General features: G+C 38.8%; 1 protein-coding gene across 5 annotated transcripts in view; it reads left to right on the forward strand.

Moving 5' to 3' along the window:
• TPK1 (thiamin pyrophosphokinase 1) overlaps positions 1–15,640 on the forward strand; it is a 350,875-nt gene that overhangs the window by 203,141 nt on the left and 132,094 nt on the right. For all 5 annotated transcript variants that reach the window (XM_046020778.1, XM_046020781.1, XM_046020780.1 and 2 more), the window contains one exon: positions 14,051–14,197. In XM_046020778.1, coding sequence (XP_045876734.1) covers positions 14,051–14,197 — 147 coding nt within the window. The remainder of the gene's footprint in view (positions 1–14,050; positions 14,198–15,640) is intronic.

Below are 15,640 nucleotides of genomic sequence, written 5' to 3' on the forward strand. Positions count from 1 at the left end.
TACTTGCAAAAGTTGAGAGCTAAAAAATGGAAACACCTAGAGATTGTCTCATAAGCCATTAACATTGTGAACCTGACAAGAATAAATCTTGCCAACTTCCTCAAAATAATACTGAAAGCAGTGCCATTCACTTCCAACATCTGCTGGATAGCTGAGGCCTTATAGGACTTATCGGCCAGCTTTCTCTACCTTCTGGCCTCTGCCTCTCTACCTCAAAGCAATGTTGTAAACTTAAATTAATAATTTTTATGAATTTCTAGAAAGCAACACATGTGTGCAGGTAGACATATTCAGCTATATTTGAGTATGTCTTCACAAAACACCTCTTGTTTTTAAGTATGTCACCAGCATTGCTTTCTTGTCAAGTACCAGAGTAACTACTTATATACTCAGGTTCTGAAACAAATGCTGTGCAAATGAAGTATCAGACAAGGAAGGAAGGAGAGAGAAGGAAAGTATTCTGGACATTGAGCGAACCAGCAGGCTGTTTCCTACATCATTTTGGAGAAGCCTTCAAAAGAGAAATTCACATCTCTGTTTTTCCTTCTTCTTAGAGACCAGCAATCTTCTTTATGGTGCTGTGTAGCAAGAGAAAATAGATACACCCAGTGCTCTGAAGTGACTCGGGAGCTGTTGCTACGGATATAAAAAGCTTACTGCCTCAGCGGCTGTGGCAACCTAATCCATCCCTGCCAGAGGAGCGGTGTGCTTTTATAGGCCCCGGGACAAGGGTTAAGTTTATCTGCTTACCAGGAGTCTCTGTTGGATGACTCACTTGCCAGATAAAATTTCTTATTAATGCAGAGAATTGCAGATATGCTTGGTATGATGCTCCTCTGCAGAAGACAGGCTGACCTTACACGAAAATGACTGTTCTATTTTGAATTACTGCATTGCGAAGATGCAGAAACTGCAGACAGGAGAAGGGAACTCTTGAGGACTTCCGTAAGAAAAACACACGTAGAATGGAATATCCTGAAATTGCATGGTAGATTCAAAAATCTCTCCTTATTCTGCAAATCCCTTAGTGAGACACATGTGGGCATACCTATATCTATGGCTGTGATTGTCCGCAATAGTAAAAATAACTATTTGTCTTTTTTTTTTAAGATTTTATTTATTTATTTGATAGTGAGAGAGATAGATCACAAGTAGGCAGAGCAGCAGGCAGAGAGAGAGGGAGAAGCAAGCCCCCCGACAGCATCCCATGATGCTGGGATCATGGCCTGAGCCCAAGGCGCTGCTTAACTGACTGACCCACCCAGGTGCCCCCAAAATAACTATATTTGTAAGAAATGATTTACATATAGTTTAAGTCATGACTGAAGAACTAAAAGGATATTACTGCTTATCACGGGGATGTACATATCAGATCAGTATATTTTCAGTGGTAGTTAATTAAGTGATTAGGAGAAGAGAATTGTATACATAGCAGTACATTCTTGTTTGTGGTAGGTGATGAGCGTCAGTATCTCAGATGTCCCATTCAAATCAGAGGAGAAGATGGAATTTGTATAGTATTCTCTTTCCATTCTTGTCCTCTCTTAGTAGCCAGAAGTAGAAAATGTCATTCTGTTTTCCAGGACCGTTTGCTCTCCCAGAGCAGTTCTGCTTAGCATTCCATGGTCAACGTGCTGGTCCATGATGGCACGTGGCATACTATAATCCAGATGTCTAGGGTAGAAGTCAGGTGATTCTAGCTCCTTTCCTCCTTTCCCCTTCAACCTGTATGTGAATTTATGTAATTTCCAGTACGAACAATTGGATCAAGATTTTTGGAATGCATTAGGAAATAGTATCTGAATTCAAAGTACACTGATTACATTTCAATTCTGTCTCCTCATCCATTTCTACTGGATATTTTAGATGCTTATAAAATTGGCCCTAAATAGTCTGATTTTTTAAAGCACTCATGTAAATAAAGTATTTCAGAAAGAGGAAATTATTATTGAACAAATGTTTTACCCCAGATTACACTTAGTTTACTATGATGCTCTTGAATATGAAATACATTTTACAAAATAATAATTAATAGCATCGCATATAAAACATTAAGGTGAACTGGAGGATGATGAGGTGATCAGCTATTTTGTGCACATGTATTAGGTAACACACACTCACATTGCAAAAAATAAGCTTTAAGTAATTAATGTCACTGCAGTAACAGTTTTAACATTCTCATTTGGCATTATAAAATGGTCGAATGCATATCTAGAAACCAGAGTGTTAATGGCCAAGTGCAGAATTTGCAATCAAAATGTTCTCTATTCTCCCAGAAGGTGGAAAGGGGATAATTAACATAAACTATTTATATAGCTCCAGATTGCAAAACCTAAAGATTGCACGACAGCAAGTCTGATAGCCACCTGTTGTAAACTGGTCAATAAAAAATGAAGAGAGTTTTACACCACCAAACTTTGGGACAATAATGCACTCAAAGTACTGCAAATACCTAACTCCAATCTATCTATACATGGAAACCAAGAGTTTCATTATCACTTTGGACAAGAATATTCAGCGAAGACTTGTTTTATGGTTGAAGCAAAGCAAGAAATATTGTTGTGTAAAAACGAATCCCAGTGATGCAAGAGAGGATAATTGCTATTAAGAAATGATCTGCCGTGTACACAATGGAGTATTATGCCTCCATCAGAAAGGATGAATACCCAACTTTTGTAGCAACATGGACGGGACTGGAAGAGATTATGCTGAGTGAAATAAGTCAAGCAGAGAGAGTCAAGTATCATACGGTCTCACTTATTTGTGGAGCATAACAAATAACATGGAGGACATGGGGAGATGGAGAGGAGAGGGAGTTGAGGGAAACTGGAAGGGGAGAGGAACCATAAGAGACTATGGACTCTGAAAAACAACCAGAGGGTTTTGAAGGGGTGGGGGGGTGGGAGGTTGAGGAACCAGGTGGTGGGTAATAGGGAGGGCACGTACTGCATGGAGCACTGGGTGTGATGCCAAAACAATGAACACTGTTATGCTGTAAATAAACAAATTAAAAAAAAAATAAAAAAAAAAAAGAAATGATCTGCCAGTGCAGAAATACTCATCATCCACGAACGAAGCATTTTTTACTGAAGTCAGTCTGTTCGCTGAAAAGTTTGGACAATTATCTGTCTCCTCACCTCGCTCAGTAGGTGAAAACGACTAAAGAAAGTAGGTACAGGTTCATGTCCCAGTTTCCACAGAATTGAGAAGAATGACTGCTTAGTGCTTTTTCAAATATTCAGCTTCCAGAGGGAAACATGTATGTTAGAGAGTTCTTTGAGTGAGAAGTATCTGGTCTGTGTTGAACAGGAAGTTCAAGAATGCAGAATGGAATTTTTTCATTCTCTACTGAGCAGTCATTTAGCTTCTGTGGCCAAAGCTTGTATAATGCAAATTATAATAGCCTTTCAAACTCTACTTCCAAATAGCTGATTGTTTCTGAATATGACTTTTAACTTTACACTAAATACGGCTGTGTTGAAGATGCCATGTAAGGTAGTCTGGCTGTTCCAAAGCACAAGGAGAAGATTTTTCCATTTCTCAGGGCCCCAATAATTCAAAAGGAATACCTTTGTTGAATACCTTTCCCTAGAAATATCTTCGTATCCTGACAATGTGAGAGGGTTAGAGACTGTAGTTATCGCCAGTAGATTTATAATATCCATGTACTTATTTATACAAACTGTGACTTTATGTAATTTTACTTACTCATAAATATATTCCTGACTCCTCAAAGAGTTTAATTTTCAGCAGAGCTAATAGAATAAAATCATGTAAAAAAAAATCCATTAGTGTGTTTATTTATTCTATCCAACTCTCCTTGGCACTCACTTCCTGATACAGAGAAATGTGAACACATGCAAATTAGCTCTGGCTATCCCTTGGTGTATTTACTTGGGAAGGAAAAATAAGGCATTTCCACATTTTTGTATATATCACAGTGTTGTGTTGTTTGTATGGAAAAGATGTCTCATCCCCAGGGATCTCATTGATATGGCTTGAACCTATAGTCCAGTTAATCAAGGATATTTTAGTACTCAGGACAGATCTGTGAGGAGAGATGGAACTGCTAGTAAAATCAGACTTGAAAATAAAATAATTCAGAGCTTTGTCCAGGGCCAACCAAAAAAGCATTGCATTATTATGGGAATGAACTCTCACTCATTGTCCTTGACTTGCTCTTGACCAGGGTACCTGACATTAAAGTGCTTCAGGCATTCTTTTTTTTTTTTTTTAATGATTTTTTTTTTTTTAATTTGACAGAGAGAGATCACAAGTAGATAGAGAGGCAGGCAGAGAGAGAGAGAGAGGGAAGCAGGCTCCCTGCTGAGCAGAGAGCCCGATGCGGGACTCGATCCCAGGACCCTGAGATCATGACCTGAGCCGAAGGCAGCGGCTTAACCACTGAACCACCCAGGCGCCCCACTTCAGGCATTCTTAATGGCAAGTCTGAGAGTCAACAAAGAAAAATTCAAACGGTGTGTGTGCAGGAAGAGCTCTGAGGATGAAGACTTCGTGGCAGTTGTCATTGTTAGTTTGTGGTTCACAAATGGAGAATCCTTCTTCTCTAGACAAGGAACTTGAATTTTGATCTACAGGTGATGGTAATCCACTAAAGAATACGGAATGGAAAGCCATAAGATAATTCTGAGAAACAGCATAATGGTTGTGTGCAAGCTGAATTAAAGGACGGAAATGTCAACGACACAAAAGAACTGATTACAGGAGGCTTTGAAGAATAATTCTGTAGTCATTTTCCCCATCAAGAGTTTGAGAAAGGAATAGGAACCATAAAATAGACAAAGTCTACACTTGACCATGATTTGGTCTTGTTTGCCAAAGAGTTACAGGGTAAAAACTGTAACTGTTTAGCTCACCATTCAGCTGACAAAAGTCCTTATGTGGATCCAGGTATTCTGCTAAGTATTGTGTATTGAAAAATGCATGAGTCTTTAAAAAAATGCATACTGAATGAGACAGTTTCTGACTCTAAGAATGTGTGGTCTCTGGGGTAGATGCTTTTGTTAAGCAGATTATCCTGATATGTTGTCAGTGATGCTGCAGTTGAAGTCTGATGGGACCCACGAGAAGCCCTTTGGGAGCGAACCTTCTCCAGAGTCCACTCTCCTAGGGCAAGCCGGAGTGAGGGGAGGGTTTCATTCTGATTATTTTGAGGGAGTAGTAGAACTTGTTGGTTTGGGATGTCAAAGGGTCGGCAATACTGAAAGTACATGAGAGCTAGCAGAGGATGCACCAGTAGGGAGGGGACCCCCACACACAACCTACTGGGACAGGTCAATTCTTCTGGCTGCCTCCTTTGCTGACTTGGAGCTGGTGTGTCAAGGACCTCTGTCCCCAAGAGTTCCTTCCAGTCTGCACAAGGAGGTTGGAGTCCCCTCTGCTGAGCTCTCCAGAGAGGCACAGGGCATAGTAAGTTCCCCATAATCAGCAAGAGAGTGGGCTGCCTGGGCTTTTATGATAGAACTTTTACCAGGGATTTTGGTTGATAGCAGTCAGGAGTCTTAGAACAGATCCTTATCAGGGCCTTTGTAGTTTTTCTGTCAAATGCAGACAAGCTTGGCTACATAGATCACTTTTCAGTGATATAAATAGGTCCCTTCCTCCTCTTTTTTTTTTTTTTTAAACTTTTCTCTAACACGTTCAAAAACAAGTTTTGTATAAACACATTAATGACATTTCTTAATAACAACGTATTTACAGTTTGACAAAGTTGGAAAAAATACTCCGTTCAAACAAATGCACTTTTTTTAGAAAGTAGAAGTAGGCATCCTTTGAGAAAATGCTAACCACACCCTTAACCTTAATTTTCTTAGATTTCTCATCTGCGAATGAAAGACTCATTATCTTGCTATTGCAAGAGGCATTTTTTCTCCAAAGAAGCTTACATTAAACTGTGACTCAGCCTGGTTGAAATTTAAATGGGATCCCTCTAGTCTTATTTTCACAAGCTGCCATTCAGCTGGGCATATTCTGTGTTTGTGAGTACAGTTCTCTTCTGATACCATGAAATCTGTGGTCTTTAATTTCCCTGGTGGCTCATTGTACTTTATATCAATCACTGGAATTCCTTTATAGGCTTATTTTAAAACATTTTGACATTGCTGATTTTTTTAGCCAGCTTATTGTTTTTGCTCTATCTCGATCCAGCTTTTTCGTTCCTGGCCTGTGTTGGCTTTTCCATCTTTAAATAAGAGCATCAAACAATTGAACCAGAGAATCTCATCCTATTCCAGTCTTACTATAATACAGTACAGATCTTTGAGTTAAAGGAAGCACAAGAATAACATCTAAATTTTTTGAGCCCCTAGTGTTTACTTTTGTTAAGTTGGGTAGGCTGATGTTAGTTATAATTCTCCCATCCAAGTACTAACCAGGCCCGACCCTGCTTAGCTTCCGAGATCAGACGAGATCGGGCGCGTTCAGGGTGGTATGGCCGTAGACTGATGTTAGTTATAATTCTCAAACGGTAGGGTAAACACATGTCTTGGTTTACATAGCGTAGTCTTGGTTTATGCTTGTATTCTTGGTATAATTATATATAATGTCCCCTTTTTACTTTCAGAAGTGTCTCAGTTTGTATGGTAAATTGTATGGTCACCCTATTTATCAGGGAGAGCTATAAAGAAATTGTCCATTTATGCAACTCCGGAATTCAATTTATGGAAAGTAAATGTAATTAAAATATGCTGATAGCCACTGTCTCTGCTGTAGACTTCATGCATGCTGTATCTAAGTCTTTTTGAGGACAAATGGAGAAAAGCATATCCTTTGTTTACTGAAAGGTTTTTACTGCTATAATAGAAAAATGAAATTGCTTCTCCTTTTAGTGTTATATATCCCTCAACCAGTCTTGTCATGATTCTATGAAGGCAAATTATGCAAAGTTAAGGTTTTCATTTATTTTTCTAAACAAATTAGACACGGTTTTTATTTAACCTGTTAAAACCAGAGAACCTCATGTGGACTGTTGGAAGTGAAAGGAATCTTGAAAAATATGTTAATGAATCTGGTCTGTCCTTTACCTTTATGGATGAGCCACCTAAGTCACAGTGAGGTTATGTAACTTGTATGTGGTTCCCTGGCTTTGGAAAGACTGTATCATACTATTGTCGGATCTCTATTAATCCAGCGTTTCAGGGATCCTTTTGCCATATAGGATTGCCTGTGAAAGGCAACCCTCTTCCCACAACACTCTCCCTTGCTCACAAATAAAGTCCATGAAAATAGCCTGACCTGACTGTAGGAAATAGACAGAAACCAGTTAGAAGTTGATTTTTTACATTTTATATATTACAGAATATGGCCTAATAGGCATGTGTTGGTTACTTGTGTGTATATGTACACAAATAGAATATAATAGAATATTTAAAATATTGCATTATATTTTCTTGTATTATATTTAAATATTAAATGTTTAAGTGAATATTCATAATGCATTCGTAATATATACTATAGTAATTAAATATTAAGTATTGTATTAGCCATGGGGCTAATAAGATTATAACAACACTTCTTTAGAGTATAAATACTGAGTCCTTGGTACATCACAACCAAGCCTCTGTTAGCCTCTGAGATTGGCTTCCATTCTTTAGAGAATAGTAGGCATATTCAAAAATAAATGACTTGCCCCAGACCATATATGCCCTCCCTGTTGGTACCCTCTGAAATTCATGGTTCCTTCTCACTAATATCTCCTGTATATATACGTTCAGTGTCTTTATGTCTAACTCCAGCCATAAACGGCTTTTTCCTAAGGACGGCAATTCTTTGCAGTCATAGTGGTGCTGTTGTTTTGTTTGTTTTGTTCCTCCCACTACTTTTTCTAGAATGGGCTTTGGAAGTTAGAGGTAGGTGTCTTCACTGCTTATTGCCGTTTTTAGATTTGTGCTGTCTAAAACTAGCCATTCGTCACTTGAGTTCTTAAAATGTAGCTGATTCAAATTTAGAAGTGCTATTAGTTAAAGGACATTGATGATTTTGGAGACCAAGTGTGAAAAAAATTTAAATATCTCTTTATTTTTACCAGCTTTATTGAGATAAAACTGATATATAACTTTGTATAAATTTAAGGCATCCAACATGATGATTTGATACACGAATACATTGCAAAATGATTACCATAGTAGAGCTAGCGAACACCTCTATCACCTCACATAGTTACCTTTTGTTTTGTTTGATATTTTGGGATGGTGAGAACATTTAAGATTTACTGTCTCAACAGCTTTCAAGTGTTTAATACAGTGTTAGTAACTTCGGTCACCATGCTGTGCAGTAGATCCCAGGACTTACACATCTGATAACTGGGGGTTTGTACCCTGTGACCAGCATCTTTCTTTTCCCCACCACCAGCTTCTGGCAATCATCATTCTACTCTCTGTTTCTGGAAGTTTGGCCGTTTTTAGATTACACATACGAAGGAGATTCCATGGTATTTGTCTGTCTTTGTCTGACTTACTTCATTTAGCATAATGCTTTCATGGTCCATCTGTGTAGTTCTTACTGCAGGTTTTCCTTTTCTCTTGTGGCTGAATAATACTCTGTTTCGTGTGTGTGTGTGTGTGTGTGTGTGATCTTCATTCATCTATTGAGAGATACTTAGTTGTGTCTTGATCTCGGCTGTTGTGAGTAATGTTGCACTGAACATGAACTGCAGAAACCCCTTCAAGATCCTGATTTCATTCCTTTTGGATATGGAACCAGAACTAGTTTACATTTCTCTGATGATTAGTGGTGTTTGGCCTCTTTTCATATACCTGTTGGCCATTTGTGCATCTTGTTTACAAAGTGCCTAGTAAGCTCCTCTGCCCTTTTTTTAATCAGGTTGATGGGTTTTTGCTTTTGAATTATATGAGTTCCTTATACATCTTGGATATTAGTTTCTCAAATAGATGATTTGCAAATGTTTTCTTCTATAAGAAAAACTGTCTTTTCCTCTTGTTGATTGTTTATTTTGCTGTATAGAAGCTTTTTAGTTTGATGCAGTCCAGTCCCACTTAATTTTTGCTTTTGTGCCCTGTGTCATCCCTAAAAAAGGGGTGATAAGACCAATGTCAAGGGTCTTTTCCCCTACGTTTTCTTCTAGGGGTTTTATAGTTCCTTTGTTTTTTTTAAGTTTGTTTTTGTTTTTTTTGTTTTTTTTCTGGACACACAGAGATCATAAGTAGGCAGAGAGGCAGGCAGAGAGAGGAAGGGAAGCAGGCTCCTCGCAGAGCAGGGAGCCTGATATGGGGCTCTATCCCAGGACCCTGGGATCATGACCTGAACCGAAGGCAGAGGCTTTAACCCACTGAGCCACCCAGGCGCCCCTCTTAATTACTTTTTTAACTAAATTACTCAGTTCTGTAAACACACCTAGATCTTGTTGATAGCAAGTTTTATAAGCCCTCAGTAACCTCTGTTTTATCCATTTGACTCACTTTTTTGTGCCCTGACACTAGCAGTTCTTCAGGTCAACCAGTACTCTGATGCATCGACCGTGCTCATTTACTCTCCTCCAATCCCTGTTCCATTCTTTCATTTACTCAAAAAAATACTTACTGGACCTGTGTTATGTGCCACTTCACATGTGGTATAATGGTGGCCTCTACCCCCTGGTGATTCTGGTGGCTTGAGCCATGGTTGTCATGAGGTTGTGGGTATTGAGAAGTGGAGAAATTCTGGAACATACTGATTTTGGAAATACATGGATCGCGTCTTCCTCTGCTCAGAATGGCTCCCCATTTAATGCCAATAAAAGAAACTACAGTGGTTCAGCAAGTCTCTACGAATCTAATACTTACATTTTACTCCCTTGTCTTCTCCTAATTTCTCATTTAATTTTAGCAGCTTGCTTCCTGATACTCTTTGAAAATGCCTGGGGCTTTGTCACTGGGTCAGGGTCTTAACATAATCTGCTGTCTGAAGAACCCTGCCCCAGGTATCCATAAACGTGGTGGTCACTGCCCTCATCTCTTCTGGGTCTTTGTGCAACCTAGTCTGCTCTAGCTCCTAAAAGTGGAAGCACATTCCCAGCCCATCATTTTTGATGTTCCCTCTCCTGCTCTGTTATTCTCCCAATTTTAGCACTTACCAGCATTTGCCCTCCCAACTAATAGGCTTATTTGTATGTCTGTCAGTTGTGTGTTATCCTCCATTTGAATGTCAGCGCCATGAAGGCAGGGGTTTTTGTCTTCTTTACTGATATATCATTGTTTAGAATAGCACCTAACACAGGGTAAATGATCAATAAATATTACCAGAAGTAACATATGAAATAAGTTACTCTTTTCAAAAGCCACAGACTATTTCAACCTTTGCTAAGTAGGGAAGTGTTCTTTTGTAAGAATGAGATGGTGTTAACTCAGCCTAACAGATAGCTTCTTGCCTCTCTGGTTATTTATTCAAATTTTCCTGAGTTTTTATATGCTTAAGGGAAGCTCAGGAAATATCGTTGTCTGCTCTGTTGCAAACTGTGGGCTAGCCTCTGGGATACATGGGCCCCTTCTAGAAGGAGAGATACTAAAGTAAATCAAAAGTTTTAACAAAGTGTGCCTGGGTGTATTGTAAAGAATAATTATGTTACTTAAATTGGGAATTTTGTCTGATGCAGACACAGACATCTGAAATTTAAGGCCTTGATATAAGGTCCTAGAAAGGAAGGCATGGTGTACCAGGCTGAGGGCTGCATGGGGGGAACACCCAGCAAGCAGGCTCAAACAGGTGGGGAGCTGAAAGCTAGAGTGAGGCCCCATGGGAAGTGCTTTATTGAGGCTCGGGTGGGTATACAAGGAAAGGCTTAAGAGGACTTCATTGGTCTGTTTGAATGTCACTAGGTCGTAGTCGGGAGGGCAAGAAGGGGAAACTTGTGGCAGGGACCAGCCTTATCACCTGTGAACCTGTTTGCTGGGCCAGGTACTCACAGCCTGTCTGAAGATGTTGAAGCCTCGGGAAATACAAAGTTTTAAAAATATACAATACACCGGGTGGTATTAGACATGAATGCACAAGGCTTTGGATCCACACAGAAGAGTCACCCTGGCAGTCTACAAATGGTCTGTTTCGGATTGAACGCTGTCCCAGTGGCATTGTAGCCCTAAACATAAAAATCTAGCCTTGTAAAGCCTACGTAAATGTGCAGGGGTGGCGTCTGTCTCTCGTCTCTCTCTGTGAATATCCAGATGTCCTACTTCGAGCTAGCGCCAGAGAGCTGCAGAAACCTCCTAGGCTGACCCTCCCCCCCCCCACCCTGCCTGCAGCCCCCATTGATCCTCTAATGTTTTTAATCAGTCTTGCTAAATACTTCCTGTAGGGAGAATGAGTCGTGATGAGAAGTAATCTTGCGGCGTCTCTATTCTGAAAAATTCAATCACTGATGTACAGATACTGCTTATTCATCATGATGCCCCAGTGCAGAAGAGGGGGATTAAATTTCATTCTTAAAGGTTATGGGATCCCTCAAGGCTTAGAGTATAGTAATGAAAAATTGAGAACCTAAAAAAGGGATTCCAGAATCTGCATAGTGAATAAACTCTCACTAGACCTTGCTTCAGATGTGAATTTAGGATTATGTGCGTAAGAATATGCCATTTGCTTTTTAACTAGAGCCTTAACAATTTTGCTATATTTCATATATAACTTCTTTGAATTTTTTTTTCTTCAGTTTAAAGCAAATTCTCTTCAGTTTTTCTGAGGTGATATATAATTTCTGGGCCTATTCCCCACTGGTCTGGAGTGGCCTTACTAATAAGTCCTCTTAGCTAAGATTAGAAGCCATTTCCCCCAAACAGAAGCCGTCTCCTCGGCAGGCCTAAGCCTAATTGCTTACAAGTTACCCTCTTGCTCTGAAGATTAACAGATGTCCCTGTCTCTGTCTATGTATTCAGAGTAATACGTGCTTCCTAGGTTGTGTGCTCTTCCTGGACGCCGAGTCTAATGTTTTGAGTTCTTGAAAGATCTCCAAAACCAGTATTGTGTGTAGGTCTTAAGATAATCTAGTTTGACATGAAGTATCTTATCCAAAGTAAAAAATTCCCATTCTTCCTACATTCCGATAGTCAGAAAACTCATTTCAAATGTCTTTGTTCTTCTGTATAACTTATCTTTGTTTTTATGGAACCCCATTCTGATTTACGTATTTCCACAATATAGCAATTAAGCTATTTCTTCCTTAAGTGATGTGTCATTTCTTGCAGTGTCTTTACTTACTCTTTCGTGAAACACTTGACTGTCTTCAATGTGTTAGGCACGATTAACAATGGGACCAGAGAAACACAGCCTTTGGCTTCATGGACTTCATACCACTTACTCTTCTTCTAGGAATTGTACAGGTCATATGGGTGCTCGGTTAACGTTATTCTTTTAAAATCTTGGCATCTTTATGGACAAAATCTTATTTAAGCTTTTTTTCATGAACTATTTTAAAAACGTAACAACCACATACTCCCTACTTTTAAACAATTTCTTTTTTATTCCAGATGGAATGATTATTATTACAGTCCATTTTTATTATTTTTAAGATTTTCTTGTACTACTTTAAATGCTTCAGTCCTTCCTCTTCCATGATGACTATATCCACTTTGACTCTGTTGATACTTTATGAGATTAGGATGAGTATAGAAGAAGGTGCGAAGGCTCCTGGGAGGAGGCAGTGCCTTCTGTTCTCTTCTCAAGCCCACTGTGGGCTGCTTTATTCAGGAGAAGGTTCCTCCGCTCTCTTTCACTTCCTCACAACCCCTCTTTACCCTTTGTCTTATATAGAAGGAAAGCAGCAAGGTAATATTATATATTAAAATCCTGGAAATACATTTTCAGCAACAGGGGAACATTTAAATAAATTATACTTTAGTTATAGGAAATGCTATCTTGAAAGTGTTAAGTGGTGGAAAAATAACATATCAAACTATAGGTAATAATAACAAAAATGTTAAAAACATATAACTGTAATAATACCAAAAGTAATATGGTGATAGAATAAGAGCTAATGTTTTTATTATTTTTTAAATTTTTATTTAAGACCAATTTAGTTAACATATACTTTACTGTTAGTTTCAGGGGCAGAATTTAATGACTTATCAGTTGCATATAACACCTAGTACTCACCACATCCTCTGCCCTCCTTAATGATCATCACCCAGTTACCCCTTCCCCGCGCCCATCTCCTCTCTAGCAATCCTCATCTGTTTTAAAAAAGGGAAAATAATATAAAGCTGTATTGGCATAAAAATATCTGGAACCTTCAGTTTGTTCTCTAATATTAAGAGTCTCTTATGATCTGCTCCCTTCTCTGTTTTTATCTTAATTTATTTTTCCTTCACTTCCCCTATGTTCATCTGTTTTGTTTCTTAAATTCCACGTATGAGTGAAATCATATGGTATCTTTCTCTGACTTACTTTGCTTAGCCTAATACTCTCTAGTTCCGTCCACATCATTGCAAATGGCAAGAGAGTAATAGCTAATAATTTTTAAAGAATCACTATGTCATAAACATGTTCTAAATGCTTTATACTGAACTCCTTTGATTACCTCATTTAAATCCCACAACAAACTTGTCAGTTGGCAAATATTATCCAATTTTTGCACATGAACATAAAAATGAAGCCCTGAAAGTTTAGGCAATCTTGCTAGGCTTAATAAAAAGATGGTATAGGTTCTCAAGATACTTGAATTCTAGTGGGACGATGAACCTTTGTATTTTTAAGAAAAGCCCATGAGTATGCTGTGGGGTGGATGGGAGAGACACCAACTGCGAAGTCAGGGAAGATTCCAGATGGAAGGAACACATAAACAGACTTGTAAAGGAAGAGTTGACTAGCTTTCCAGGTCAACAGGCAGATGGGAAAAACAAAATTGATACTTGAAAGAGATGGTCTTGAATTGTGACTGCTTCTCACCAATTATGCAACTTTAAGCAAGTAACTTCAATCCTTCATCTGAACAAAAGAAATGATATCTACCATTTCTCTGTGGCTTCTCTTTTTCATTGTTAGATGCTATTTAATTATTGAAAATACTTTAAATGTGTGACTTTCAGTTTTGCTTTGCCTTGCTTAGGTAGATGTAATCGTGACCTTGGGAGGTCTTGGTGGGCGTTTTGACCAGATTATGGCATCTGTGAGCACCCTGTTCCAAGCTACTTGCATCACTCCTCTGCCAATTATAATAATCCAAGAGGAATCTCTCATCTACCTGCTTCAACCAGTAAGTGAAGAGTAAATATAATATCAGCACTTTGCTTCCATGTTAACATTTAAGTAGACTTGCAGAAAACACGAGCCTACTGTGTGTCTTTGAAGTTGACACATGAGTGAAGTCGATCACGTCGGCCTACTTGTGTTTACCTTGTTTTGCTGCCTCAGAGCATGGAGCAGCAAACATGTACAGAAGAAGCCTCAAAGTTTTCATTTTATTATGCCCAGAAAAAAAAAAATCTTGTAACTTTTAATTAAATTGACTAAGAATTAAATTTAACACTTTTGCATTTTGAGCAGCTGAATGTGAATGGCACTTGCGAAAAATCTCAACAGAGGAAACACAAAGCTTGGCAAATATTTCAAATGGAATTCTCATATATTTTCCGTGTTGTCGTTATAATTGGAAACTGGATTTGATTTTGTTAAGCACTAAAAAGAAAATCTTTAGCTTTTACTCTGTATAGGTTGCCTGCTTATTAATTTCACTGCCTCAGAATAAACTTCTAATGATCATGTCATTCACTTCCCATGATGAATATCGAGGAGATTTTCTATCAACATGTGCTAAGAACAGAATTCCTATTAAGTAAGTTTTATAAGGTTGATCAGTGAGTTCATCTAGAAAAATAATCATCTGGTAACAGTTTTAGAAGGTAGTGGACAGTTGTTGTTCTTTTTGGCCTCTCACTGGAATGTACTGCTTCCGGCACTGCTTCTACCCCATCTGCTATCTACCATCTGTAGCATGTCATTACCTAAAAATTGTTGTTCGGTTAATACAGTGGGTATAATGCATGCTCCCTGTTGCTCAGCCAGCTTTGCATTTTTTGTCCTTGCTCTTTGTATTGCCTAGCTTTCTGGAACACTTCCTATGAGATGTGAAAAGAGAGCTGAAGAATTCCGTTTTCAAACTCCATACTGTCCATTTATTTAGTCAACACACAGTTACGGAGTGCTTGCTATTCATTGCACTGCTAGGCAGTTGAGGGCTAAGAAAACTAGTAACATGGTTTTTGCTCTCTAACGCATGTCCAGTGAAGAAGTCATGTGTAAAAACATAAACATAAAGCACCGTTAAAAAATTGGTTCACAAACGAGATGAAAGATTATATGATTTGGTCATAAGTGTAGTAAGGAAAGCCCACTCAGGCATTCACATTTTTTTTTTTAAAGATTTTATTTATTTATTTGACAGAGAGAGACCATAAGCAGGTAGAGAGGCAGGCAGAGAGAGAGAGAGAGAGGGAAGCAGGCTTCCTGCTGAGCAGAGAGCCCGATGCGGGACTCGATCCCAGGACCCTGAGATCATGACCTGAGCCGAAGGCAGCGGCTTAGCCCACTGAGCCACCCAGGTGCCCCAGGCATTCACATTTTATTCACTCAGTTAATTCAACAGATATGTATCCTGCTATATGCCAGGCACTTACTTACCCAGGGATGTGGCAGCCAA

The sequence above is a fragment of the Meles meles genome, chromosome 10, assembly GCF_922984935.1.
Source record: "Meles meles chromosome 10, mMelMel3.1 paternal haplotype, whole genome shotgun sequence".
Taxonomy (NCBI): Eukaryota; Metazoa; Chordata; class Mammalia; order Carnivora; family Mustelidae; genus Meles; species Meles meles.